The following is a 27,282-nucleotide window of genomic DNA, read 5'->3' as shown; positions in this document are numbered from 1 at the left end:
TGTGAAGGGCTGCAGTGTTCGTGGATCCAAAAGCACAGAGGGCTGATAAATGGCAGCTTCAGTAGAACTATAGACAAACTTCCATTCAGTAGAACTATAGACAAACTTCCATTCAGTAGAACTATAGACAAACTACACATTTCTAGCTCCTGCAGCAGTTAGTTCAGTAGAAACAGGAATTTCAGTAGAACTAACTGCTGCAGGAGCTAGAAATGTGTAGGAAGGAGGAGAGAGGCATGTAACTTACATGGCAGTGGGGATAAGCCATTTCGATTTAAAGTGCAACCCCATTAACACAAAATTCATTTCCTTAGCAGAACATCAAAAGACTTCAGTGCACCTGTCCTTCACTTCTTTTTGACACTTCTGTGCAGCCATAAAAGCTGTCTCCGCAGATTTCGTCTGGATAAAGGCATCTCCTGATGGGAGGCCCTGGTGATCCAATACCATGTGAACCCAGTGAGTTCGAATATCTGTGGAAAACTCCGCCAGAAAGTCCAGAATGTCCTCAATTGTGGCCGCAGAGGGAAGACCTCAAAGGCATATACAGTCTCTAACATTTGTGGGGGGCATAAATTGCTGATGTAGTACTGGAATAATGGGAGGGGTTGGAAGTAGAATGAGAAGGGCCAAGAAGAATCAATTCAGCACCTGCTGAACTTCAGCTGCTGTGCTCCCCAGGAGTTCAATGTATCTTTTACCCAACAAGTCTTTATGTGTCCTCAATGCATTCTGTGCATACTCCTCACAAGCAAAAAAGGACAAAAGCATCCCCTGTTGGCCTACCATCCTGGGCAGACAACAAAGAGGGTGCCTTCCTTCCCCCTGTGATGGGGCAGTGCTGTCCAAAGAAGACCACCACTTCATCAGCTGTGGCCATATGCAATTGTCTCTACATTGCACTTTACTTGGTGTCTCAAAATGAAATTGCAATCTGTTCTCAATAATACATATATTTTTAAAAATCCCACAGGAGTAGCAGCTCAGCATAGTTGTATAGTCAGATTTCTGGCTTTACCACTTATTGGCTATGGGATTTGGGAAACTTGAACTCTTTTGATTATTACTACAATAAAATAATCACCCTTCAAATCTAAAAACAAAACCAAACAGGTTTAGTGGAAGTGAGAGTATGAGAGTAGCAATAATAAGAGGCTGTGGGCAGAGAACGGAATATTGGATTTCAGAGGTGGTGTTGATGACAACCAGCCTTGGACAAGGCAGTTTGTAGCTAAAGTGGCATGAAGGTAAAGGTAAAGGTCATTGTTTGGAGTTGAGGTCAAGGAATTGTGTGGCGGTTATGGTTGTTTATCCACATGATGCCTAACAGAAAATGAGGTGGAGAATAAGACTCAGTTGCAAAGACCTCACTGAATGCAGGTGAATGACTGGGAAGATGGATGGTACCACTCTGGGCTTTCCCAGGACCTCCACCCCTTTCTCCCAGTTCTTGCTAGTTCACATCTACTCCCACTCTAACCTACTCTTCCTTCCAAATAAGAAAATCAGGAAAAAAAGCAAAGAAAAATGCCCTAGGATTTACCAACAGCATCTCACATACACATCTTGGGCACCTACTAAGTGCAATCCACTATAGATAATATAAGGAGGTTAAAACACTCTTCCTGCCCCAATACCTTGTAATATAGGTGAACAGATTAAACATGAATTCAAACACTACATATGGCTATCACTGAAGCGGCATGACATTAAATACTTATATAAAAGACTCTTCCACAAATAGCAAACGTGAAATAAAAGATACTCAACAGATGCTTTTATATATCTCAGCATCATTTCTTACTCTATAATATCTTTCTTCCATGCACACACACATGGAAGCAGTATTCTTAGCTGCTCGACAGGATGGTAGCTGTTTTATGTTGCTCACTGAGGCTCCATTTTCATTCACATCTCAGCTATCCTATCCCCTTACTTCAATCCATCTTTTCTACTTTAAGTGCAAAGTCTGATAAAGGATGGCTCGCCTATAGCTCTCATATCTGAAGCAAAGGAGGCTTTATGCAGATTCTGCCTTTTTATGGATTTTTCTCTGACAATAGAGAGTCAAAACATAGCCGATACCTGCCAGTCTAAGAAGAAAGACAGTTACTTAAAAGCATCTAACCTGCTGTAACTTTAAATATAATCCATGCTACCTTTTTCTACGATGCATCACAATATTTTTTTTCAAAAATCTTTACACATTGTACTAACTTTGAAGAAGGAATAAAAACAGCTACTTTAGAAGCTAGAGATATTCCAGCACTGATCTATTCATAGTGTTTCTACATAGCTGAAGAAGTTTATATCGAGTGGACAAAAATAGTACAGAAGACCCATATTCAGAAAGATTTAGAAAAATCCATCTCTAGAAAGCAGATTAGATGGACTCAAAGACCTCACTGAATGTAGGAGGTAACATAAAACCTCATGTCGGAGCATAAAGGTAGGAGCCAGTCCATGCAGTCAGGAAAAAGTTCTTTTGCCTCCTGGTCTAAATGCTTGCCTTCGCCTGGGTTCAGAGAATGGTCCTGATCATTTGAACTGGTTGTCAATCAAGGTCCCCTTCATTTTCGCTTTCTTGGCTTCCAACTCAGCCTGGGGAGGAAGAAAAGTATATGTCCTGATACATGACATGAAATTCTTTCCTTCCTTATTCTAACTGCCCAAACACAATCCATCCATGCTCATTTAGTATACAAACTAGAATACTGGTTCTAAAGTCATTATGAAACTCTAGCAACTGCTTTCCAACTTTTCTGATGTTATGACACACATAGAGAATGGTAACATTATACGGCGAAGTGGCATAAAAACACAAGGCAAGCAGTGCAGGGGTCCCACAGCCCCAGGACCCCTGAAGGGCCAAGAAAATCAATATCGTGGCACATCAGTATCTTGCTCTTGGCACAACAGGAAGAAAAGTACTGTTCTAGAACAGTGCTACTTGAAGTTGTGTGGTCCATGAATTGTTTGTTATCAGTTCATGCAAGACACGTACACAAATTAAGAGTAAGCATTTAGAAACCTTTACAGTCATTTAATAGAGTAATAAAACAATAAAATAATAAGAATTGAGGTAAATTCATTTTTATTGCATTTTATAAATTATAAATCTGTTCTTGACAAATTGGAAATTAAAAAAAAAAAACAAAGAAAGAAAGCAAGCACTGGCCCTCAGAAAATGTGATAAGCACTGCTCTAAACCACTATGGTAAGGTAAGGAGCTCTCAAGCCCCACCACCTCTGTCACCAAAGATGTGTGACATAGTGACCTCTACAGTCACTATGATAGACTGGTATACCTTTTGATGAGGCAACAGTACAATGATGTCTGACTTAAACGAAATAGTGTAAGTCAATTATTATCAAGAAAACAAAAATGTAGACACCATCATATGTGTGCACACACCATCATAGGTGTGCATGCTGTATGATGAGCTCATGAATAATGCAGAAACTGGTGGTGGTACTGGCACTTTAAGAAGCAGTGACCAGCCCCAATCCTGGTTGCACCAATGTAGCAATACTGTATGCCATCACATCCTGGGAGAGTTCCATGAACCCTGACTTTGAACTCCTGACCTTGAACCACAAGTAGCTGATTAAAATATCATTCTAGTAGGGGCCAGCTAACAAATGCTACCATTTAGGGCCTGGATCCTGTGGTCACTACTCCAGAACAGGGTATACTGACAGTCACAGCCCAGGGTTAGAAATCTGGCAGCCAACCAAACCAGTAACCCCCGAAAGACTTCCTAAAGGATTTCCCTGACTGCTGGAAGGTCTTCCAGACCAAAATATTCAAATAGTCAAGCCCAGCACCTTGCCACCCCAAGCCACTCACCAGCTCTTGCAGCCGCCTTTTGCTCATGCCTTTGCGCTCCAGCTGTTTTTCAATCACTTTGGCATTTTGCGCATACGAGTCAGCAACTTCCCTCTGAGGGAAAAAAATAAGCATCCTTAAGCCAGCAGTCCCACCAATGAGTAACAACAGAGACCTTAAGCAGCAATTTATATACCACTCGAATTATGAAATCATTACTGAAATGGCAGGACTCTGCTCCCTGTCAATTCTTCAGCTTTTCTGTAATCCAGAAGAGTTCAGGTTTCAACCAAAACCATTTAAAAAATAACAGATAACATCTCTCTCTGTAAACAACATTATACGGAATTACCATGTAATTGCCGCTACTGCTAAGGGCAGACTCTTATACCATTAGAGCTGGACTGGAAGGGACCTGAAATCATTGAGCCCAACAGTATCTAAACTGAAGAGGGAAAAGGGATTAACTCCCTAAGTCATCTCAAAAAGACAGTATGAAAAAAAATCACCGATCAAAGTCAACTCCCTGGTTCACATTTTACAGATGGCTCTGAATCCAGGGACATAGGAACTAGCCAGTATCATAGTGTCTTACTGGCAGAGCAAGGTCTACGAGCAAAGTCTCTAATTATTCTGCTACTGGGATGCTCTAGTTCTAGAGCCCCTTTCCCTTCACCACCCCCAGTTCAATTCCCTTGAGAGCAGAAGCACTTACAGCCTCAATCTCCTCCTCCTCTTCATCAATAGTAGACACAGTGACAGAGCTAAACTTGCCCATGTCTTTAGTCCGTTTGGTCATCATCACCTGGAGTTTCAGAAGAAGAATCAGTATAAATCACAGCAAGAGGCTCTGTGAGCTATGTGTCTGTGTGTGTGCGCGTGCATGCCTGGGAGCTGGGGAAGGCAGTTGCTGGGGGGTGACGACACCTACCTCTTTGAGACAGGCTGGCCTATCTAAAAGTGCCAATATGTTTTTTTTTTCATGAGACTGTCTGCTTTATTGTTGTTGTTTATTATTATTATTATTATTATTATTATTATTTTATATTAGTTTCAGGTATACAGTATACTGGTTAGACATTTATGCAATTTATGAAGTGATCACCCCGATTACTCTATCACCCAACTGGCTCTACACACAGTCATTACAATAATATTGACTATATTCCCTATGCTCTACTCTAGTAAAAATGCCAATGTTTTTATTTGCATTATATTTTTCTAACATTTGCTATCAAGAGTTTTTAAAGTATATTTAAAAATTAGCCTGATTCATTCCATTTTTAACTAACTGTTCACACTGGAAAAAGAAATTTGCAAGGAAACAGATGTAAATAAGAACCATACAATTTCTAACTTTACTCACAGGACAGCTGTAGGAAAGAAAAAAAAAACACATTAGTAGATGTTACACTATGTAACACGGATGTTACATAGATGTTACATCTATATAATATGTTACACCTACATAACTGCCTTTCATGGGGATGTGATGCTACATCCCCATAAAGGGCACTTTCTCATGTACTATCATCTTATTTTAAAATTTAGGGCTAAACCCATAGCTATATTTAACCAGTCTGTCTCCTTCAATGATAATTACCTTTTTAGGAGGCTCTTGCTTCTGAGTATATATATTCGTTTTCCCAAAACCCTGGCCAAACTTGACTACTGCTCCATCCACAATGAAGGTCACAGGAGCATTCTTCGGCTGGGACTGGTAGAAGAGTGGAAGTCCACACCTGGGAACAGCAGAGTGAATCTCTGGGAGGCCTCAGAATCCAGATCCCCAAAACAGTGATTTGCAAAGTGTGCTCAGACTCCGGAAATATTTTTTTTTCTGTGTGTGGCATAAACTAATGATGAGCTCTTCCCAGTGTTTCCCAATACTACTCAGTAAAAATCACTGAAGGTACTTGTTAAAATTGCTGATCAAATGTCTAGGCCCCTCCCCCAGAAGATCTGGTTCAGCAAATCTGGGGGGTGCGGCCTGGGAATCTGTCATCAGACAAGTTTAGTAAACATTGGCTCCTGCTACTAGTTTCTTTCCAATCAAAACTGTTACCCTTCTTCTCAGGTGCCTGGGTAACTATTTGCAGAGTTTGCCTATTTTTGTTTTGTTTTTGCAGTGTCAAGAGGGAGTATAAAGGCTCGAATGCAACAGTTGGCACACGAATTACCGTAGTAATTGCCTTACTTTCTTTGGCTGGTCATTTTTATTACTTTTCCAGCTAAATGAAAGAGACTCATAAGATCTGATAAAACCAATTTAATGAATCCAGTGAGGCTGTGAACTAAAATGCCTTCTTAGCCATTTCCGTGCTTTAATTCTCCTAGTCTGAGTCTTCTGAGAACCAATATGTAACTGTAGTTACATCAATGAGATTAAACTTACTATAGTTTAATATTCTATTAACCTAAAGCTGGAAATATATATGTTTAATGCTGAATATAATTCAGCATTAAATAAAATTCCGGGGTTTGTGATCCTAAAATAGGCTTGGATTAAATTACACTAATTACACTGTCACATTTACCATATGACCCAGCAATTTCACTCCAAGAGAAAACAAATGTTCCCACCAAGATTTATACTAGAATGTTCACAGAAACCTTATTTGTAATAGCCAAAACTATTAACAAGACAAATGCCCTTCAATGAGTGAATGGTGAAACAAACTGTGGTGCAATGGAATACTACTCAGTAATAAAGGGGAACAAATTACTGATGTACATAACGATTTGGATGCATCCCAAAAGACATTACGCTAAGTGAAAGAAACCAGACGTAACAGATGCATATTCTATGTAGTAGAACACATATTGTAGAACTTATAGGAAATTTTAGAAAAGGTGAAACGATCGTAATAGAAGGCAGATCTGTGATTGCCAGGGGAGAGGAGTCAGGAAGGGGACCTGACTGCAAAGGGCACATGGGGTACTGGGAATGTGCTATATCATGGTCGTGGTGGTGTGACATGACTGTATGCTTTGGTCAAAATTTGGGGAAATTTTATTAATTTTATTAATTTAAAAAATTATGTTAAAAAAATACCCATTTTTGTGGCCAGCTGATTAGAGATGTAACTTCGATTAGTCTTTTCGAGAAGCATATTGGTATTGGGGTAGTTGAAGTTTGAAGGCAGTTGAGATTATAAGGCTAAAGATACAATAGAGAACTGTACCCAAATAATTCTGTTCCTAACACGTTATTGCCTCTACTTGCTTACTCAGAGGAACCCACACTGTTAACACTTACTTTGCACATTTCTTCCTGTACTGTCGTTCAATGCCTTCAGGTCTGCACAGAAAATGGAAGTTAAAGAAAAAGTTATGAACAAATCTCATAACCTATCAACCACACTATCTCATTTCTTTAAATTCTAAAAGGAACTTTCAAAAGTTTCATTTCATAGATCAACTAGTTATTAAGCATGCATTAATTTTAAAGCATTCTATCCTTCCATAAATATTTACTGAACCCCTAATAGGGGTCAGGCATCTCCCTGACAGAGGAGAAAGAGAAGCATTAGTTATTATAGTCACAGCAGCAGTCACAGTTGCAGTAATAACAATAACAACAATAGTGGCAACCATTTGTATAGCTTTTACCATATGCCAGGAGCTGTTCTAAAGTGGACATGTATTAACTAATTTAATCCTTACATCAACCCTGTAGGTAGGTCATATCAGCATCCTCATTTTACAGATGAGACCTCTTAAGTATAAAGCACTTACATGATTTGCCCAAGGTCATAGAGTTAGTGAGTAGAATAGGTTGAATTCAAGCCTAGGTCGTCAAGCTCAAGAGCCCACACAACACCAATTTAGATAACCAACTCTTCCGCTCATCCTGTTGCTTAACAAAAGCCTGGGACTCATCCTTGATTCTTCGCTTTCCCTCATCTCCCACACTGACCTTATTAGCAATCCTGTGGATTTTCTCTCAAAAAAAAGAAAAAAAGATTTTGAACTGTCTACTTTTCTCCACCTTCCTACCACCATCTTAGCTCAGTGTCTCTTCCCTGGACTATTGTCACAGCTTCCTGACTGGTCTCCTCACTTTCCCTCCCCTTGTTTGTTTCAATTTTTTAATAAGCAATATGTGCACACGGTATACATAGAGTATAAAATGAGAAGTAAATATACTCCCCAGTTGTCCTCCACTCACCCAGTTCTCTTCCCCAGAGGCAAATAGTGTTTCTGGTTTCTGTTCCTCCCAGAGGTAGATAACACAAGCAAAGAATCCTTATTGGTATATAGAGAAAATATATATTTTCCTTTCCTTTTGAGACAAGTATAACATACCTTATACTGTTCTCTACCTATCTGTTCACTTAAAAATATATTTTGGTTAAAAAAATATATATGTGATCCTTCCCCATCACTGACAAAGAGCTGCCTCATTCTTTACAAGGTCTGTATTGTCTTCCCTTGTATGGATGAACCAAAATGCCTCTTACTTGTTGGGATTAATTCCTAGAAGTGTATCCATTTTAAATTCTGATATAGACACTCTGCCAAATTATTCTCTAGAGAAGTTGAGCCAATTTACACTCCCACCACCAATGTGAGAGTTCCTGTTTCCCTACAGTCTCACCAACACAATATGTTATTAAAAGACACTATTGCCAATCTGGCACATGAAAAATGTGATCTCATAATTTGTATTTCTTTTTTTAAAGAGTGAAGTTAGGTACCTTTTCATATTATATTTTCTTTCTTTTTTTGGTGGGGTAAACTGTCAGTTCCTACCCTTTGACTACTAAGCTGTCTTTTTATTGTGTGTTAAGGACACTCGCAAATGTTAAAGAGCCTTGCAAATATTTCTTCCCAAGTCTGATATTTCTCTTTGATGGGTTCCCTTTGTTTGGTCAAATCAATACTCTGTGTGTGTGTGTGGTGTGTGTGTGTGAGAGAGAGAGAGAGTAGAAAGTGAGAGAGAGTAGCAGACAGAAAGAGAGAGAGAGAGACAGAGACAGAGACAGAGACAGAGACAGAGAGAAACAGAGAGACAGAGACTGACTTAGTTAGGCCTTCTCCATTCTAAATTCTTATCTAAAATAAAAATCCGACCACTTATTCTAGAATCTGCTTCCACTACTGTCTTACTCCAAATTCTCTAAATAGAATCAACAGTGGCTTCCCAGACATCTAGAATCAAACTCCTTACCATGGCCTACCAGGCAGCAACTGAGCCCATAACTGGGCCCCTGCCTCATCTCATACATTCCTTCCCTCTCTCACTATGCACTAGCCACACCAGTCTTCCTTCTGTTCTTTGAAACAAGTGCTTTCCCACCCTCTGACCTTTCACACACGCTCTTCTCTATGCCTGGAATGCTCTTACCACTTTGCTACAGCTGTCTCATTTTTGCCTTTTTTGGTCTCAGTTTAAATATCACCTAGCCATAGAGGACTTCCTTGACCACCTTTTCTAAGAGGTTCTCATGTCATTCTCTGTATGAGACCTTTGTTTCATTCATATGAACTTCCATAATCAACATTATTTTCTTTTTCTGTCATCCCACTAGATGATAAGGTCCATGAGATCAGAAATCAGTGGAGACCATGCCTGTCTGTCTCGCCACTCTATCTCCAAAGCTGAACAAAGTACTGGAAACAAAATAGACATGCAATAAACAGATTGAATGAATTATTTTCAGAATTCAGTTTAGTGAGGAAAATTATAACCATGGAGGTAAGTTCTTAAATAGAGGAATGTATACAGTGTAATGGGAATACAGAGGTCAGAGCCACCAATCTGTCTGAGGCAATTATGGAAGGCTTCATGAGGAGGTAATGTTTAAGCTGAAAGTCCTGATAGAAAATGGTATTTCGGGTAGAGGGAATACTATGTACAAAGGCAAACAGCACAACATATTCAGAGAATTACAAACAGTCTGTTTCTAGTCCTTGAAAAATCAAAGGAGTACTACAGATTTTACAGACATAAAAAAGATTTCAAGATTATATTAAGAACAATTGTACACCAACGAATTAGATAACCTAGATGAAATGGACAAATTCTACAATGACGGAATGACACAAACTACCAAAACTCACTAGAAAAGAAATAGAAAACCTGAATAAAGCACAAGCAATCAAAGAAAAAAAAATACATAAACGGGACTTGATTAAAATTTAAAAACTTTTGTGCTTCCAGGAGAGGCAACCCACATAATGAGAGGAAATATAGTGGTGCTGCTTTGGATATAACTCCAAAGTCTGTGCTCTCCACCAATTTTAACACTGTTCCTCTCTGCTTACAAGTATTCCTCATGTCAAATGTGCTCCCATTTGCTAATATCGCTGGACTAGGGCACTCACAATATCTTTCATTCTGTGTATCCCATTTGGTTCTTACTGGGATTCTAAATTTAACCTCAACCTGAAAGGAAAGATTCACCATGAGGCTGGCTTCTAAATCCTGAAGTCAGCCAATCTAATAAGCTGGAGCTTTTAAAGAACAAGAATATCAGATAAAGGGGGCTGTATATTTCCCAATGAGTTTATCTTCAAATATCTATGACAAATGGGATTTTGTCAAATTTATAAAAATTAGATCTATTCCTAACTATGTGCCAAGAATCAAGCAAGGTGTCCTAAGGGTTTCAGAAGTAAAAGGAAGGGTTCTTACTCTCAAAAAGTTTATCTTTTTGAGATACTAAGACTCTAATGTAAATGAGACAAGGCTTTTAAGTGGTATGATTATTAAAAAGTGATATGAGCTAGATATTTAGAATAATTGACCTTGGTTGTCTTTCCTACCCTTAATCTCTAGGAATATATGCAATAGAGAAGGCCGAGAATAAAACAAAACATTCTCCTTGGTTGTAGCAGACGGCCTCTAAGATGGCTCCCAATGATCCTTGCTCCCTGGTATTGACACCCTTGCACAGTCCCCTCCCACAATGAATAGGGCTGACCTGTGACACTAATAGGACACTGCAGAAATGACAGTGTGTGATTTCTGAGTCTGGGACATAAAAGACATTGTGGCTTCCACCTTTCTCTCTCTTAGTATACGCACGCTGTGGGAAGCCAGCTGTCATGTCACGAGGACACCCAAACAGCCCATGGAAGATCCCTGTGGTAAGGAACCAAGGCTGCTCCCCAACAGTTAGCATTCCTCTGTCAACCATGCAAGTGAGCCACCTTGGAAGTGGAACCTCCAGCCCCAATCAAGACTTTGCCCATGGTCAATCTATTAACCACAGCCTCAAGAGAGACGAGAACCAGCCAGTTAAGCTGCTCTTGAATTCCTGACCCACAGAAACTATGAGATGATAAATGTTGTTGGTTGTTCAAAAAAAAAAAATCAAGCATGTACCAGCAGATGAGGATGAACAGGCATGCCAGGGCCAGATCACAGAGAGCCTTCAGGCTTAGATTTTTACCCTGATAACAAAGATTTTAAAAATTGTGCTCCACAATGACCCCTAAATGAAACTGGATAGGGGAAGGGAAAGCGTCCTTAATAGGTTGTGCTCAACTCTTCCCCAAACAGAGCAGCTTACTGCTTACTTACACTTCTGGGTAAGAATGTTATTTGAAGAAAGGATTCATTGTCTAAAAATGTTTGAAAGGCATGGCTGTAGGTCATGAAGACTCCCTGAAAGATTTGAAAAGATTGACATAATGTGCATTTGAGATCATTCAGGCAGTAGATAATAGACTAAAGGAGAGTCAAACTAGAGGCAAAAAGACCAGGAAAGAGGCCACTTCAACAGCCCAAGCAAGGGATGCTGGGTACTGGAATGATGGCAGTGTAGCAGGGTGAACATGAAGAGGTAGCCACAAGAGAGATTAGAAGGTAGAACTGATAGTACATGGTAAATGACTGGACGTGTAAAAGGAGTGGTGGGGGTAGCGATGGATGAGACAAAGAGAAGACTGGCTCCAGATTTCTGCTTCGGGCCACTGCATGAATGGTGGTGTCACCTGGTAGGAGGAGGAAAAAGAAGGAATTGCGTTTGGCTGATAGTTACAGAGACCTGGCTACAGTGGCTTCGGCATCAGTCTGTTCTCATATAAAAGAAGTCTACAGGAAGATGGCTCCCGGCAATGGTTGAGACCTAAGGAAAGCATGGCAAAAGCTCTACAGTTCTTGTGGCCTTTCTTTCCTAGTCCCAGGATGGCTGCTGGTGCTCTAATCATCAAGTCCCTTTTCCAAAAAGCAGAAAGAAATAAGAAGAGCAAAAAGGGCTTTCCTTGGAAGCCCTGCTCAACAATTTCTACTTCCATCTCTTTTATTTGGCAAAAGTTAAGGCACATTCAGAATCTAAGGGTTTTTGTTTTTTTTTTTATGGGGAGGGCTGAAATATGTGCCCTAACTTTACAGACACTAGTATAAAGGCAGGTATAAAAGAAGAGTGTTGGAGTGGTGCTGAGTGAAACAATTTATGGTATTTTCCACATTAGAGAAATGATGAGTTTGGCCTTAGTCATGTTGGATCTGAGGTAGAACATCAGGTGAAGAAGGTAGAGTAGGCAGTTAGATATACAGTTCTGGGCACAGGAGAGAAATGTAGACAGATCTAGATTTTATGAGTCATCATCATATAAGTGTAACAGTGCAACTGATGCTATGAAACATGGAGAGAATGTCCAAGGACAGTATAAAGAGAAAGGAGATAAAATCAAGAGCCCTGGAGAATACCAACATTTAAGGGACAGGCAGAAGAATCCAGAAGACTGAGAAAGCCAAAGAAGCAGAAGGCGATTCACAAGAACAGCTTCACAGAAATCAAGGAAGGAGACAGCATGGAGCATGGCTTGGGCAACAAAGATATGTTTGGAGAGATATGTAAAGAGACAAAAGCACCCACTGGATTTGCCACTGGGGAAGTGGTGGATGAGGGAATGAAGGGACTAGGGGACAACAGTGTCAAGGAGAGGTACTTTAGAATGGAGAGACTTGGAAGTGGAAAGTGATGGGCTCCAGGGCCTGCGTTGGGCAAACTGCCATATTTTCAGTAATTGGTGCTCCCACACTCAGCTGGCTATAAAAGAGGAAAGGTAAGAGCAGACTGAAATTCTGCTCTGGACAGCAGCGGGGCACACTAGAGCGGGACTTTGGAAAGACTGTTCATGATTACAGCAGGAACTTTGTCGAGCAAAGGGAGAGTTTACCATACCTATTTGTTGGTAAACTCTAAGAACTCTGTGGCCCAACGGAGTCACCGGGCCAGAGGCCACTGGCCTGGGCAATACCCAGCACTAAGGCTGAGCCTGATACTGGCTCACTTCCAGGATCAGGCTGACTGGATTGCAGGGTTTCTAGTTCAGCCTAGGACCACACAGTTTTCTGGCCTAGAGCTGAGGGCATCAGCCCTATAGTGCCATAGGAGTCTATGGCTCAGTTGTGTTGCTACTTTCTGTATTAACAGAATAATATATATTCATTTAATATATAGTATGTAATACTATTATATATAATTATATACAATTATATTATGTAACATATGTAATAACATATATTACATAAGTATATAATAACTATTTTACTGATCCTAAAGATAGTCAGTTAATACTTTTTAAAATCAGAAACCTAAATAAAGATTAATGGAGGGGGAAAAAGCACGAGAGGATGGATTAGCTTTAGATAGGGTATGTTATTTATAAACCCTCCTATGTACCATAATACAGTGTTTCCCAGATGTTTCCTGGAGGGCCTTCCTTTGTGAATTTCATAAGTTTTGTTTTATTTTATTTTTTTTTAATTAAAATTATTGGGGCGACATTGGTTAATGAAATCATATAGGTTTCGTGGCCAAGATGTGGAAACAACTGAAGCATCCTTCGATAGATGATTGGATAAAGAAGATGTGATACATATATACAGTGGAATATTATTCAGCCATAAGAAGAGATGAAATATTGCCATTTGTGACAACATGGGTGGATCTTGAGATTATCATGCTAAGCTAAATAAGTCAGACAGAAAAGTTGAGAATCATAAGTTTTATTATAATCTACGCCCCTGGTTGTATCTTGTATATGACCAATTTTCCCTTCAACAGCACAATTCAAGGAGCTCGGTTGTCACAATTATGCTTGATGCCTGATTGGCTACTGAATGTCACCTAGCAGTGATTTCTAACTCTTTTCATTAGTGTGGGCTTATAACAGTTTAGTTGCTTAAATGAACATAGCTAGATGCCAGCCTGTGGCTTTTTCTGGTTCAACATTAAAATGTAAGCTCCCGAAGTGCAGGGTTCTTTGCTTGTTTACTAGTTGTACTGGGTTGGATAGTGCCCCTTAAAAAGTCATGTCTAGGAACCTCAGAATGTGACCTTATTTGAAAAGAAGGTTGTTGCAGATATAATTAGTTAAGAGGAAGTCATGAAGATGAGTAGAATGTGCCCTTAATCCAGTGTGAACGGTGTCCTTATAAGAAGAAACACAGGGACAGAGACACAGGGAGAAGGGCCATATGATGATACAGACAGGGATGACAGTGATGCATCTATAAGCCAAGAAACACCAAGGATCGCCGGCAAACACAAGAAGCTAGGAAGAGGCGAGGAAGGCTCCTCCCCTAGAACCCTGAGAGAGAGCATGGCCCTGATGACACCTTAATTTCAGACTTCTAGGCATTAGAACTGTGAGAATTAATTTCTGTTGTTTTAAGCCACCCAGTTTAGCAAACTAATATATGAAAATATCCTAGACTTCTAGGATAGTACCTGGCACATGGTAGGAGACCAATAAATGAATTATTTGCTGAATGAATGGATGGGCTTTTTAATTCCCTAGGACTGACCTCTCTGTGGCATTTGGCACCTGTTGATGACCACCCTACACACACACACACACACACACACACACGACGCTACATTACACAGACACACACACACACACCACACACACGACACACACATTTTTGAAACTCTGTCCTCCCCTGTTTTCCACATCACCAGATTCTCCTTGTTCTGTTCCAATTATTTTGTCTGCTTTTTAAATGTCAGTGTTTCCTAGGATTGTATCTTCAGTCCTCTCTTCTTCTTGTTCCACACTATTTCTATGTAATTTTATCCCTTCCCAGGTTTCAATTCCTCCTGTATACCAACAACTTCCAAATCTAAAAAGAGATGGCTATTGCCTACGGATAAGGTCTAAACTCATCCACTTCAGCATTTTACTCTGTCCTGACAACGGGAGGCATGAACCTCTTCTGGTAGAGTGATCTGGGCTCTAGCCACAAAGGACTACTCAAATTTCCCAAGTGCGCCAACCATATTGATGCTTTAAACGCTTCCATATTCCCTCCATCTTGAATGTTCCTCATTCCCCTCATCTACTTTGTGAAATCCTAGTTCAAGGCCAAACACAAATGCCACCATCTATTTCTACCTTTCTTGACCACCACTTGGGCAAGACAGAGCCACTTCTATCTGTTTTGTTCACCACACCAGCATTTTATCGTATTACAATAGGTAGCCTATTCCCTTACTGAGCCATGAGCTCTTTAATGGTAAGGACAGTGTTTTATTCATCTTCACAGATAGAGTGCCTAGCTCAGTGCCTGCACATAGTGTGTTCCAGGAGATTATAAATTGAATGAACTCATTCTACTTGGAAAAAAAAAAACAAACTACAGCTCTCAAATGGCAATAGAATTACTTCTAAGCACCATTTCAACAAAACACAATAAAAGATACAGTTGCATTAACAGAAGTTAGAGATTTACCACAAACATCAAAGTATTGGGCCCAAATGGATGACTTGTCCCACACTAGATGGGGTGTTTATAGTCCTCAGAACTAGACCCCAACACAATAAGGAAATCCTAGACAGAAAACATCAACCTCTTACCTGCGAAGATACATAGTTTCCTCATCTTCTGTGTTACAAAACTTGTGGGCGTGTTTAGCAGCATCGATCACCCGGGACCGATCCCGGGGCCTCATGGGCAATTTCTCCAACTGACAGTCTGAAGGAATAGAGAAGTATTTGGTTACTAGAGCCACTGAAAAATATCTTGAGGCAATCAGAAGTTTTCAGTGGTGCTGCTAACTATGCAATTTTTACTATAATTACTTTGCTTATTGAGGCCTATTATTGAATTTTCCAACTAAAAATGACTTGGTGTCAGAAGACCTGAATTTTAGTCCCAACTCTGTTACTACCCTGGTGGTTTTTGGCAGATCACTTTCTCATTTTGGAGTCTTTTTCTTTATTTGAAAAAATGAATAGATTATATTATCCCAAAAGTCCTTCTCAGCACTGCAATTCAAGTTTTCTATGAGTATTTCTGTGATTCGAGTGTCATGGTACACTTGGTTTGTGTTATAATATAATGCATTAGAATCAGAAGAGACAATCAAGTGTCCTCCAATGCCTTTGAGGAAAGCATTGGGAAAAGTGGATAAATGCTTAGAAAAGGAGAGAGAGGGGAAGTGGTATCCTATATATAGTATGCAAATGGCCCACCCCAGTTAGAGGAGCTTTAATCTGAAAACGATGAAAACATACAGGAAAAAAAAATAGGTACAATTATGAAGCACATGGAAAATTGATATAATGCAAATTAAGTACCTAAAAGGTCACAGAGAAGTCAAGTGATCAGACTATTTCAAGATTAATGGAGGAGGTGGAGAAGCAGTTTGCATGTTAGCTCATTATTCTTCACATCAACTTGTTGGAGTAGACATTTAGTATTCCTATTTTTAGATGAGGGAATCGAGGCTTAGAAAGGATAAGAGAGCTTCTGCACATTTAATAAGCAGAACAAGAATTCAGACCCAACCCTAGGTAATCAAAAGAAAATCTGTTTATTCAATAAATACACTAGTGTCCTGGCACAGTTCCAACATTGTGCTGGAGATTCAGCAAAGAATAAAGCAAAGTCCCTGACCTGATGACCTGAGCAAGGGATCATGAAGTCTAGCAGTGGAAGCAGAAAACTTTAAAATAAGAATTATGTACTATGATCTTGGATAATGATAAGTACTAATAAAAAATTTAGGCAGGATATTAAGAGGAGGAACAGTGATCTCAGATAGTGATAAATGCTACCAAGAAAAATCAGGCAGGGTAGGAGGACAAAGAGTGACAGGGGTGCTATTTTACATAAGGTAGCCAGGGAAGAGTTTTCTAAGGAAGTACCATTCCAGCAGAGACCTGAATAAAGTAAGGAAGCATTGGGGGAAGAGTGGTCGAGGCAGAGGAAATACCATTTCCTCTGCAGGAACATTTTAACATGATGGAGAAATATCAAGAAGGCCACTGTGGCTGGAGTGCAGTGAGCAAAGGGAAGGGTGTTAGGAGATGAAGTCTGAAAGGTAGCTGGGGGTCTGGTCATGCATGGTCTTGGTATGGACTTTGGTTTTATTCTCGATGTCATAGGAAAACACCGCTTTGAAACAGGGCTCTGGCTGCTGTGTGGAAAATAGACCACTGAGGACAAAGAGTGGAGAACAAGAGATTATTGTGGCAATTCAGGTGAGGCATGATGGTGTCTTGGACTTGAGTGGTAGAAATGGAGGTGGTAAGAAGTATGCAGATTCTGGATAGATTTTCAAGGAAGCAACTGCAGAATTTGTTGATGGACTGGATGAATGTAAGGTATAAGAAAGAGAGGTTTCGAGAACGATTCTGAGATACTGGGTAAATAGTGGTACCACTGACTGCAATAGGGAAGACTGAGGGGAACAGTGGAAAGCAGGGAGCAGGGAATCATGAAGTCAATTTGAACATGAGCTCTTTGAGAGGCCCATTAGACTTCCAAGTGGAGACATGGAATAGACAGCTGGAGTATGAGGAGAGGTGCAGGTTAAAGATGGGGAGTCATTAGTATACAGATGGTATTTAGGGCTTGGGAATGGTTTAGATCACTTAGGAAGTGAGTACAATTTGAGAACAGGTGAGAGGACTGAGCCCTAGGGCCTTGCAATGCCTAAAAGTTTGAGACAGAAAAAGGAACCAGACACTGAGAAGGGGCAAAATCGAGGTAGGAGGAATATCAGGAGAGCGTGGAGTCTTGGAAGCAAATGAAGAATGTTTCAAGAAGGATGGAGTGTTCATCTCTGTCAAATGCCACTGAGATGAAGACTAAAATGAGCATTGATTGACCACTGGAAGTGGTAATATGTTCAGTTATTAACCTTGACACATGTGGTTTAGATGGTGAGGCGGGAAAGAAAGCCTGTCTGAAGCGAGGTCAAGAGGGAATGGGAAGGGAGGATACACAAACAGCTAACGTGGGCAACCCTTTCTAGAAGTTTTGCTATTAAAAAAGCAAAGAAATAAGATTATAACTGGAGGAGAATGTAGAGTCAAGGAAGAGTCTTTAAGATAAGAGCTATTACTGTATCTGGAAGTTGAGTGGGTGGAGGGGAAGATACTGTAGTTTTATTTTTTCTGAAAGAGGAATTCAGTTGTGAGGGAGGTCTGGATACAAAGTTACAAGGTTAAACAGAAAACAGAAAAGCTGCCCTGTAGTGTAGCCAGGACGTGTAGGGAGGATTTTGACGCAGAGGGAAAGTCCACCAACCTTCAAAGAGACGTGGCTTCCAGATCACAGCCAGAGAGAATTCGCACTCGAGAACCCCAAGTTTCGCTGCTTGCAAACTCACCCCAGTTCCCGGCTACTCACCCAGCACCAGGACCATCTGGCCGCACAAACAGTAGTAGACGTGGAGGGGCTTCTCGCCGTCGTCATACTCCTCCCGATCCCGGGTGTCAGAGCACACAACCGATCGGGACACAACTTTAGGCATGGTTCAAAGGAGAGGCCCACAAACTCCACGCCAAAAATAAGGGTTGCGCCTAAATGACGTAATAGCCCTGCGCCAAGCCTTTTCCCTACGTTAACTCTGGTCACGTGTCAGTAGTAGTCATGTGGACTTCCGGGAGGTTCCATTAAGCTAAAATGCTCAGGGGCGGTCCAGAGCAGAACCTCTTTTGCCTTGGCCTAAGTTAGCTGGGACTGCTTGATTCGGGACACTCTTAATATTATTTAAATTATTCATTTATACATCTATACATGTATGCATGTGTATATGCATATATATACATATATAAAACCAAATATAACTAAGGAATATATATATATTATACACATTATAGGTTTAGTGCATTTTTAAATGTGCCTCTGATTTTAATGGCTGTATTCAGGATGAGTACCAAATAGAGACATTTTTTTAAAGCTGAGATATAATTCGCATGACATAAAATTCACCCTTTAAAGTGTATAATTCAGTGGTTTTTAGTATATTCACAAAGTTGTATAATCACTACCACTATCTAATTTCAGAGCATTTTTATCATCTCCCCGCAAAATCCCAGAACCTTAGCAGTCAATTCCCACCTCTTTCTCAGCCCCTGGCAACCCCTAATCTACTTTCTGTTTCTATGGATTTTCATCTTCCGGACATTTCATATGCATGAAATCATGCACTATGTGGTTGTTGGTATATGGCTTCTTTCACTTAACTTCACTTAACTTCTTTCACTTAACTTCACTTAACTTCTTTGACGGTCCATCAGTGTTATAGTGTGAATCAATAAAAAGTAATAAATCAGTAAAAAGGAACTTCAATTTTTTTTATAGCTGAATAATGTTTTGTTACATGGATATAACACATTTTGTTTAGTCGTTCATCAGTTGATGGACATTTGGGTTGTTTCCACTTCTTGAATGTAATGACCAACACTACTATGAATGTTGGCGTACAAGTTTTTGAGGACATATGTTTTTTGTTCTCTTGGGTGTATATATTTAAGAGTAGAATTGCTGGGTCATATGATAACTTAATGATTAATCTTTTGAGGAACTGCCAAGAGTGTTTTCCAAAGCTGCTTTACCATTTTTATATTCCCATCAGGAATCTATGTGTGTGTAAAGGGGGGTTTCTGATTTCGTCACGTCCTCACCAATAATTATTTTTGTCTGTCTTTTTGATCATGGCCATCCTGGTGGGTGTGAAGGAGTATCTCTTTGTTCTTTTGATTCACCTTTCCCTGCTGGCTTATGATGTTGAGCACTTTTTCACATGTTATTTGTCATTTATATATCTTTTTTGGAGAAATGTCTAGTCAAATCCTTTCCCCATTTTTAATTGGGTTATTTGTTATTTTATTGTCGAGTTCTAAGAGTTGTTATACCTTCTGGATACTAGACCCTAATCAAGTAAATGATTTGCAATAGAGGCATCTTAATGATCCTGTTTGCCACAGGAATAAGGGAATATCTTCCACCCTTCCTTTCTCCAACTCAGAAACTCTCCCAGAATGCTCTTTGTGGAGGACAGGATCCTAAAGCCACCCAGAATAAGGACATTAAGACAGTTTACATTGAATAACTTCAATAATCCAGATGATGACACCAAAATAGTGGGTTTTTAACAGAGAACTTACTGAATATAGCAAGAGCTTATGACTAGAAAATTGACAGGTTACCTGGAAGAAGTGTAATGTTCAAGATACACAAGATATAAACCAATGGGAATTTAAAGCAATCTGCTAGCCCTCGAACGAACATGAGTTAAATAAAGTATAAAAGAAATATCAGTGCAAGACTTAAAGAATCACAGTGTTTGCTCCTTAGGTCTTTGTCCAATGTCATCCCTTTGATTCTGTTATTCAGTATTTATTGATTTCGTACTGCATGTCAGGCACTGTGCTATATACTGGTTGTGTAGTGATCAATTATAAATAGTCTTCCCCCCTCATGTGGTATAGTCTAGTGCAGGGGTGGGTAAACTTTTTCTGTAAAGGGCCAGAGAGTAATTAATTTAGGCTTTGAGGGCCAAGAGGTAAAATCAAGAACATTATGTAGGTGCTTATATAACAAGAGAGAAAACAAGTTTCCACAAATGTTTTATTGATGAAGTTCAAAATATAATCATAATTGAGTATAATTTTTGGAAATACAGGCCCGCTAATGGGAAGAATGGCATTCTTTGATAGAGGTGGATAACATTTCACTTAATTAGGGTTCAAAATGAGTGTCCTCTATCATCAAAATCAGTTGCAATCTCAACATACATTTAAAAGTTTTTAAGTTGCTTCATATCTGGTCAAGTTGAGATTTTTAAGAATATTAAATTTGTAATAAAAGTTTACAATTTGATTTTTTTCAAGAGTCACCAAACTCCAAGCACGTGTTAGTAAAGGTCTTAAATAATTTTTAAAAATCAGTTGCAAACATTCATCTGCTAATGCTCATCTGCAATAAGATTTCATGTATTTCATCTCTGAAAAGAAATAAGAAAAGATAGTACTGCCAAATACTGATATCAATCCACAAGGAACTGATTTTAATTGAGCATATTCATCTCTTAGAAGACACTTAGAAAATCCTATTAGATTCTTGATATTTGCCTTTTAGTATGTTATTACATTGCAGAGTAATCACTTCCAATTGAAGTTTAGGTAGAAGCATCTCAAATGCACAAAATGATTTTGAAATTCAGAAATTTCCTTTGCGCTTTGCATCGAGGTCCAAAAACTGACACTGGAACTGTAATTTGAGATCAGAAAATATATCCACTGCAAATTTGTGTGGGAATGCAAATCTTGATTTTTGTTTTAACTTTTTACAGCACAGGAAGTGATTAAAGTAACTTCATGTTACCTTCGATTCAAACAATGTTAGTTGTCATTGAAATGACTTTACTGCAGTACAAGTTTCACATATAAGCGATATTTTGCCTTGTAATTTTAGGTTAAATTCATTAAGTAACATTATCAAGTCTACAGCAAAAGCTAATTTAAAAGACCACTCACATCTACAGCCATGCTACCCTGAACAAGCCCAATCCCGTCTGATCTCGGAAGCTAAGTAGGGTCAGGCCTGGTTAGTACTTGGATGGGAGACCACTTAGGAAGACCAGGTAGAAAAAAAAGGGATTGTAAGCTGACAAGGTCCTTGCAATCTATGAGGTCAACCAAGGGTTGCCTCGCTTAAAAAAAAAAAAAGATTTTTTTAAAGTCCACTCAGCGTTCAAGCAATAGTGATTGAGAGTGGTTCTTCTCATTCAGAAAAATTTCAATCTCAGTCCTATTCAGCTTCTATTTCTGACAAAAATTCTTGAAACTGAGAATGGTTTTGAAACTGACACTGTTGACATTAATGATTGAATAACACAAGATAGATTTAAATATTTTCCTGCAAAGTGCCTGTTGTTCAATAACTCAATAAATAATCATAGGATTTAACCAACTTGCATTTTTCTCAAGCTTTGTACATTTGTCCAACTAAGCCCTTTTCTGTGTCGTACATATTCGTCACATGTTAACAGGCTCTGCTTCAGGTTGTATTGAACTAGTGTTTACTTTGGAAATATTATCATCTGCAGTTGTTCCACAAAGATTACCCATACAGGCCAATTCTTCCAGTACTTTAACCTCAGCATTGACTATGAGTAAACAACAACTGAACAGTATTGGTAACATCTGTGAACTCATCAAGAGTCAAGGAAAACCACTAGAAATCATTTACTCTGTTTTTTAAATGACTAATGATGTTACTTCCAATGTCCTTAGCTCTTCGAGCCACCATTCATGTTGAAAGTCTGATAGTCTTTAAAAAGTTTATTTTCCCCGGACACATTTCCTTGACTTCTACAGTCAAACAGGATTTAATTAACTCACCATCAGTTAATGGTTTTCCTTGCTTGACTAACAAATTAGCCACTCAGAAACTTACTTCGGCTGCAGCTTCATTTTCATTTTTGTGAAGAAGTCTGCTATGATAAGATATTCCATTTTAAACTTTCTAATTTTTCTAACCATTGCTTTCCTGTGAGCTGGGAACATTGCAGTGAGTGCTTAATTTGCTAATGTCCGTGTATATTGTATTCTTTTAGCAATGCTACAGTGTCATTGTGTAATGAACATAATGCTTTGACATCTGATTTGATCGCCGAATAGCCTACACTTAAACGCATGATATTCAAAATCCACTTTTACTTCCTTGTTTTGACATAATATATTCACTTTTAATTTTTAAAACTGCCACAATATTGTGATACACATGGCACTCAAAACACTATTGAGTTATAACTGTATCACTGTGATTTGTAGTTAACTGACCACGTGAAGTGATGAGAGCACCAAATACAGTCTCTGTCACAGCTACTCGACTCTGCCATTGTAGCACAAAAGCAGTCACGAGCAATGCATAAATAAAAGAGCATGTCTGTATCTCAATGAAACTTTATGAGAATTTAAATTTGAATTTTGTATTGTCTTTGTCATGAAATATTATTGAATATTATTCTTCTTTTGATTTTTTTCAACCATTTAAAAATATAGAAAATTATTCTTAGCTTGCTGGCCATAGGGAAAAAAATGGCAGGCTGGATTTAGTTGTAGTTTGCTGGTGGACATGGCTGGTTTGATTGAATTCCCACGTGCAACACTGTAGCCATGTATGCTAGTTTCCTATTGCTGCTGTAACAAACTACTACAAACCTAGTGGCTTAAGAAAACACAAATTTAATATTTTACATTTCTGGAGATCAGAAGTCCAAAATCAATCTCAGTGGTCTAAAGTCAAAATGTCAGCAGCACTGATTGCTCCTAGAGGCTCCCGGGAAGAATCCATTCTTTGCCTCTTCCAGGTCCTAGAGGCTGCCCACATCCCTTGGTTCCTTGGCTGGTGGCTGTATCACTCCAATCTCTGCTTCCATTGTCACATGGCCTTCTTTCTGAATTCAGACTCCTCCTTCCCTCTTACAAGAACTATGTGATCACATCAGGCCCACCCATTTTATATAATCTCCCCATCTCGAAAATCTTAATTTAACCACATCTGCAAAGTTTCTTCTGCCATATAAGGTCATATATTCGCGGATTCCAGAGATTAGGACATAGACGTCTGGGGCTGGGGGCATTATTCAGCCTGCCACACCATTGTCTTTGTTTCCCTTGATTCAGCAATTCAGCCGGTAGTGAAATCCTGTTCATGCCCTAATTTCCCCCATTTCTCTAAGTGTCACTATTTCTCTCTCCTCTCCCTCCTTTCTCTTTTCTCCTTTTCTCCTCCCTTCCCTCTTTCTCCTTTCTCTCCTTTTCTTTCCTTATGTCCTAGGGGCTATAGATGGACAGCATACTACTACTTTTACTGCTAAAAGCACATGCTGTGACAACTGTTGTTTCCTATGTGATTCTCTTGTCTTCTAAGGTTATTGGAGTCCAGAAAGACCGTGTGATTCTATTTTCTGTTGTTTCTTAGTTGCCATTTGTACTAAATTTTATCAGTAGAAGTGGAAACTATAGGAAAAGAAAATTCTTGCCTTCACTGGTTAACAGAAATACAAACTCACAGCCTCATAAGGCCAGAAATGATTGTTTATCTGGTCTCGCTCTCCAACCCAAAATAGTTCAGGAAAATCACAATCTATTCTGCATTTTGAAAGCCTCATCAATGAAATTCCACAATTTCCCTAGTCATATATTCCCATACTTCTCAGTCCTCCATTTAAAAAAATTCTCAAATCCTTGCCTATGGACAATTTGAATTTTTTTTTTTTTACTCTTCCCTGCAGCCACTGCTAATATACTGTAAGCTGCAAAGGACTTCTATTTTCTTGACCCTTGCTCTTGGGGCAGAGGGGATTCTTGGCTGTGAAGATATTATTTCTTCAAGATGTCAAGGTGAGAAGTGGGTAGAAGCACTGCTTGGTCAACTCTGCTATAGTTAGTATGTTGTAGCCTGATAATCGTCTTTGTTAGAGCACATTCTGTGTTGCTGCTTGCCATGACAACCCTGCTTCTGATGAAGAATGTGGGGGGCACAGTGTTCTTATCTTTTTTTTTTAGGTGAGGCAACCCTTGGTTGACCTCACAGATTGCAAAGACCTTGTCAGCTTACAATCCCTTATTTTATTTATTTTATTTTTTAATTTTTTACATTTATAGCACCTGGTCTTCCTAGGCGGTCTCCCATCCAAGTACTAACCAGGCCTGATCCTGCTTAGCTTCCGAAATCAGATGGGATCGGGTTTGTTCAGGGTAGCATGGCCGTAGAGTAGGGGGCACAGTGTTCTTACATTGCAATTCCACTGTGCAGTCAGGATATTCTCCCCATATCCTGGTGCCGTGGGGCTTCCAAATGGCTTTGGTTCAAGCTCCTGAGTTTTCTTAATTGGGTAGTTCAAGGAAAGAACAAAGGAGTTTCAGAAAACATATGAGCCCACAACAAACTCAAATACATCTCTAGCCTTTGATGGCTTTCAGATATTTATATCCAGTGGCAGGAGCTTCCCAATCTCTTTCCTACTCTGCGGTACATTATATGCCGCTTCTCAGTAGGATGTTTTCAACACATCTTTCTTAGGCTCAAACACCTATGAAAAGCTGCCTATCAAGCCTAATTCCTCATCCTTGCATTTGGGGGCATTTAATCAACTTCTGTCACCCTCAGTTTTCCAAGCAGAGGTCTCATCATTCTCTATTAGCCACGTTAATCTGCCCACTATCCCCAGAATGTCCTTATTTGTGCTGTAGCCCTTATAGAAACTGCTTGAGTTCTTCTCTCCCAAGCCCTGCTTTTATCCCTTTTGAACAAAGTTGAAATAGATCTATCCCAGGAAGTTTGTTCTAACCCCACCAGACCAATGAGTCCCCTGCTGTGCAGTCCCTCGGCATTTGTGGATTCGTATGCTTCTGCTATGTATCTCACTGCTGCTCTGACAGTTAGAATTCTAAAACGCCACCCCTCTCCCAAGATTCCTGTTTACTGATGTGCACACACCTTCTTCCAGTTATTCAATCAGATGCAAATCTAGGTTCCACTGTGAGGGAATTTTGCAGTTGTAATTAAGGTCTCAAATTAGATTATTTTAAGATAGGACATTACTTAGGGGTGGGCCTGACCTAATCAGATAGGCCCTTGAAGTGAACTGGGCTCTTCCTGTGAGAGGGATTCGATGGGAAAGAAATTCTCTGTTGCTGGCTCTAAAGATGGAATAGGCCTCGTGACAAAGAACGTGGGAGACCTCTAGGAGCTGAGAATGGTCCCGGCTGGCAGTCAGTGAAGAAATGGAGGCCTTAATCCTACAACTGAGAAGAACTGAACTTGACCAACAGCTTGTGGTAATTTGTTGAGCAGTAATAGAAAACAAATACATTTGCTTTTGTGACTCTTGCTTTTGTTGATTTCATATATGTGTATTAGTGCAAGTTCCTACATGAGAGGAAAAGGTTTTTTAAATTTATTTTTGTACCACCTTCCCGCCACAGTCATAATGTGAGGGTCTTAGGGAGACTTGCCTTAACTGATATGTTGGAGTTAATGGGAGATATAAATCCTTGGCCATGAAGGTACCTGTTGCTAAGCAGCAGCTAGAATAACTACCATTGTCAAGAGTCTCCTGCCTCCCATGGTAGAAACAAATCTCTGCATATCTTATATCTTCTGGACATCTTCACATGGATATTTCACCTGTCCTTAAACTTCAATAAGTCTCTAAACTCCCTCTCCAAAAACCGCCCTTCCTCCTCTATTCTCTAATTCTGTTAATGGCACCTTTAAACCTCCAGTTGGGGCTCTAACCCTTGTTGACTCTTTCCTCTGTCTTGACTTCACATTCAGTCTGTTGCCAAGTCCCCTCTATTCATCTGCTCCTCTCCATTTTTATTATCACTGCCTGGTTTGGAATTTCTCACTTGAAATGCTTCAAGAGTCTCTCTTGTAGCTGCTCTTCTGGGACCAATCTCTAATTTGCACAGCTCTAATTATGTCACTTCTCTGCTCATCCACCTTCCAAGAAATCCATTAGCTTGGCATTCAAAATTCTCCAGGACTTAACCCAAACCTACCTTTCTCATATTTTCGAAAGTTCTTAAATGAGTATTTTGCCTATCTTCTAAGTTATTTGGTGTTGACCTTTAAAAATTATTCTTTACAACTGTTATTGCTTTTGCAGGTCCTCATCCTGTGACTCTTCCCTGCAACCTGCAGGTTTTTTGCACATATCTTCCCGTTACTTTTACTTCAGATCCACTGTCCTTCCAATTCTCTGCAGTCGGACATTCTCAGACCTTGGACCCTTCTGAACATATACCAGGCGCTCAGCTTGTTGAACTGCCAAGGAGAAATGTGGTTCCAGAACCAAATTGTGAGTGTCCAGAGCTAAAACCCTATTCTCACCTTAAGCTCTCATTCCGTCCCTCAGGACACACACCACCATTTATTCTGCTTTGGGGTGATCACCAGCCCAAATGTTGGGACCCTAATCCCGCACATTCATCCCACAGAGAAGGGACCCACAGCCCCCCTACATAGTCGAGGCCGATTTATTCTTTTGATTTGCAGTGATTTCATAACGGGTCACACACATCCCCTCCCAGGTCTCCTGTGTCCGCAGGGGATGTTCACCCTAGAGTTTCCGCTTTCTGAGAACCGCTTTGCTTCCGCCCACTCCCTCCTCCTCTAGTTTGAGATTTCTGTCCTTCTCCCTCAGCCTCAGGGCGCACTTTAAGTGATCTGGTTAAAA

General features: G+C 39.8%; 1 protein-coding gene and 3 pseudogenes across 1 annotated transcript; 1 reads left to right on the top strand and 3 right to left on the bottom strand.

Moving 5' to 3' along the window:
* Positions 1 to 132: 132 nt before the first annotated feature.
* On the bottom strand, positions 133 to 912 carry LOC120586059 (epithelial splicing regulatory protein 1-like; annotated as a pseudogene).
* Positions 913 to 1,193: 281 nt separating this feature from the next.
* STEEP1 (STING1 ER exit protein 1) lies at positions 1,194 to 18,626 on the bottom strand. Its single transcript, XM_039842487.1, has 7 exons — positions 18,432 to 18,626; positions 15,650 to 15,767; positions 7,089 to 7,130; positions 5,433 to 5,571; positions 4,545 to 4,634; positions 3,851 to 3,943; positions 1,194 to 2,601 (listed from the first exon to the last, which is right to left on the bottom strand). Exons 1-7 carry the CDS (start codon positions 18,553 to 18,555, stop codon positions 2,539 to 2,541), a joined length of 669 nt encoding a protein of 222 aa, XP_039698421.1. The 5' UTR covers positions 18,556 to 18,626; the 3' UTR covers positions 1,194 to 2,538.
* A 2,939-nt stretch (positions 18,627 to 21,565) lies between these two features.
* LOC120586086 (uncharacterized) lies at positions 21,566 to 21,679 on the top strand (annotated as a pseudogene).
* A 3,015-nt stretch (positions 21,680 to 24,694) lies between these two features.
* On the bottom strand, positions 24,695 to 24,813 carry LOC120586069 (uncharacterized; annotated as a pseudogene).
* Positions 24,814 to 27,282: the final 2,469 nt, after the last annotated feature.

Source organism: Pteropus medius, unplaced genomic scaffold (assembly GCF_902729225.1).
Source record: "Pteropus medius unplaced genomic scaffold, Ma_sr-lr_union100, whole genome shotgun sequence".
In the NCBI taxonomy this organism is placed as follows: domain Eukaryota; kingdom Metazoa; phylum Chordata; class Mammalia; order Chiroptera; family Pteropodidae; genus Pteropus; species Pteropus medius.
The sequence above is the reverse complement of the archived record's forward strand: the minus strand, read 5'-3'. Positions and strand labels throughout refer to the sequence as shown.

What these genes read in the sequence shown, in the direction of transcription:
- STEEP1 (XM_039842487.1), bottom strand. Translation starts at nt 18,555, where the DNA reads ATGCCTAAAGTTGTGTCCCGATCGGTTGTGTGCTCTGACACCCGGGAT. An exon ending in AGCAAGAGCCTCCTAAAAAG is followed by an intron (nt 4,635 to 5,432) that starts GTAATTATCATT and finishes CTGAAACTCCAG; the next exon opens with GTGATGATGACCAAACGGAC. An exon ending in AGGAGGAGGAGATTGAGGCT is followed by an intron (nt 3,944 to 4,544) that starts GTAAGTGCTTCT and finishes TTTTTCCCTCAG; the next exon opens with AGGGAAGTTGCTGACTCGTA.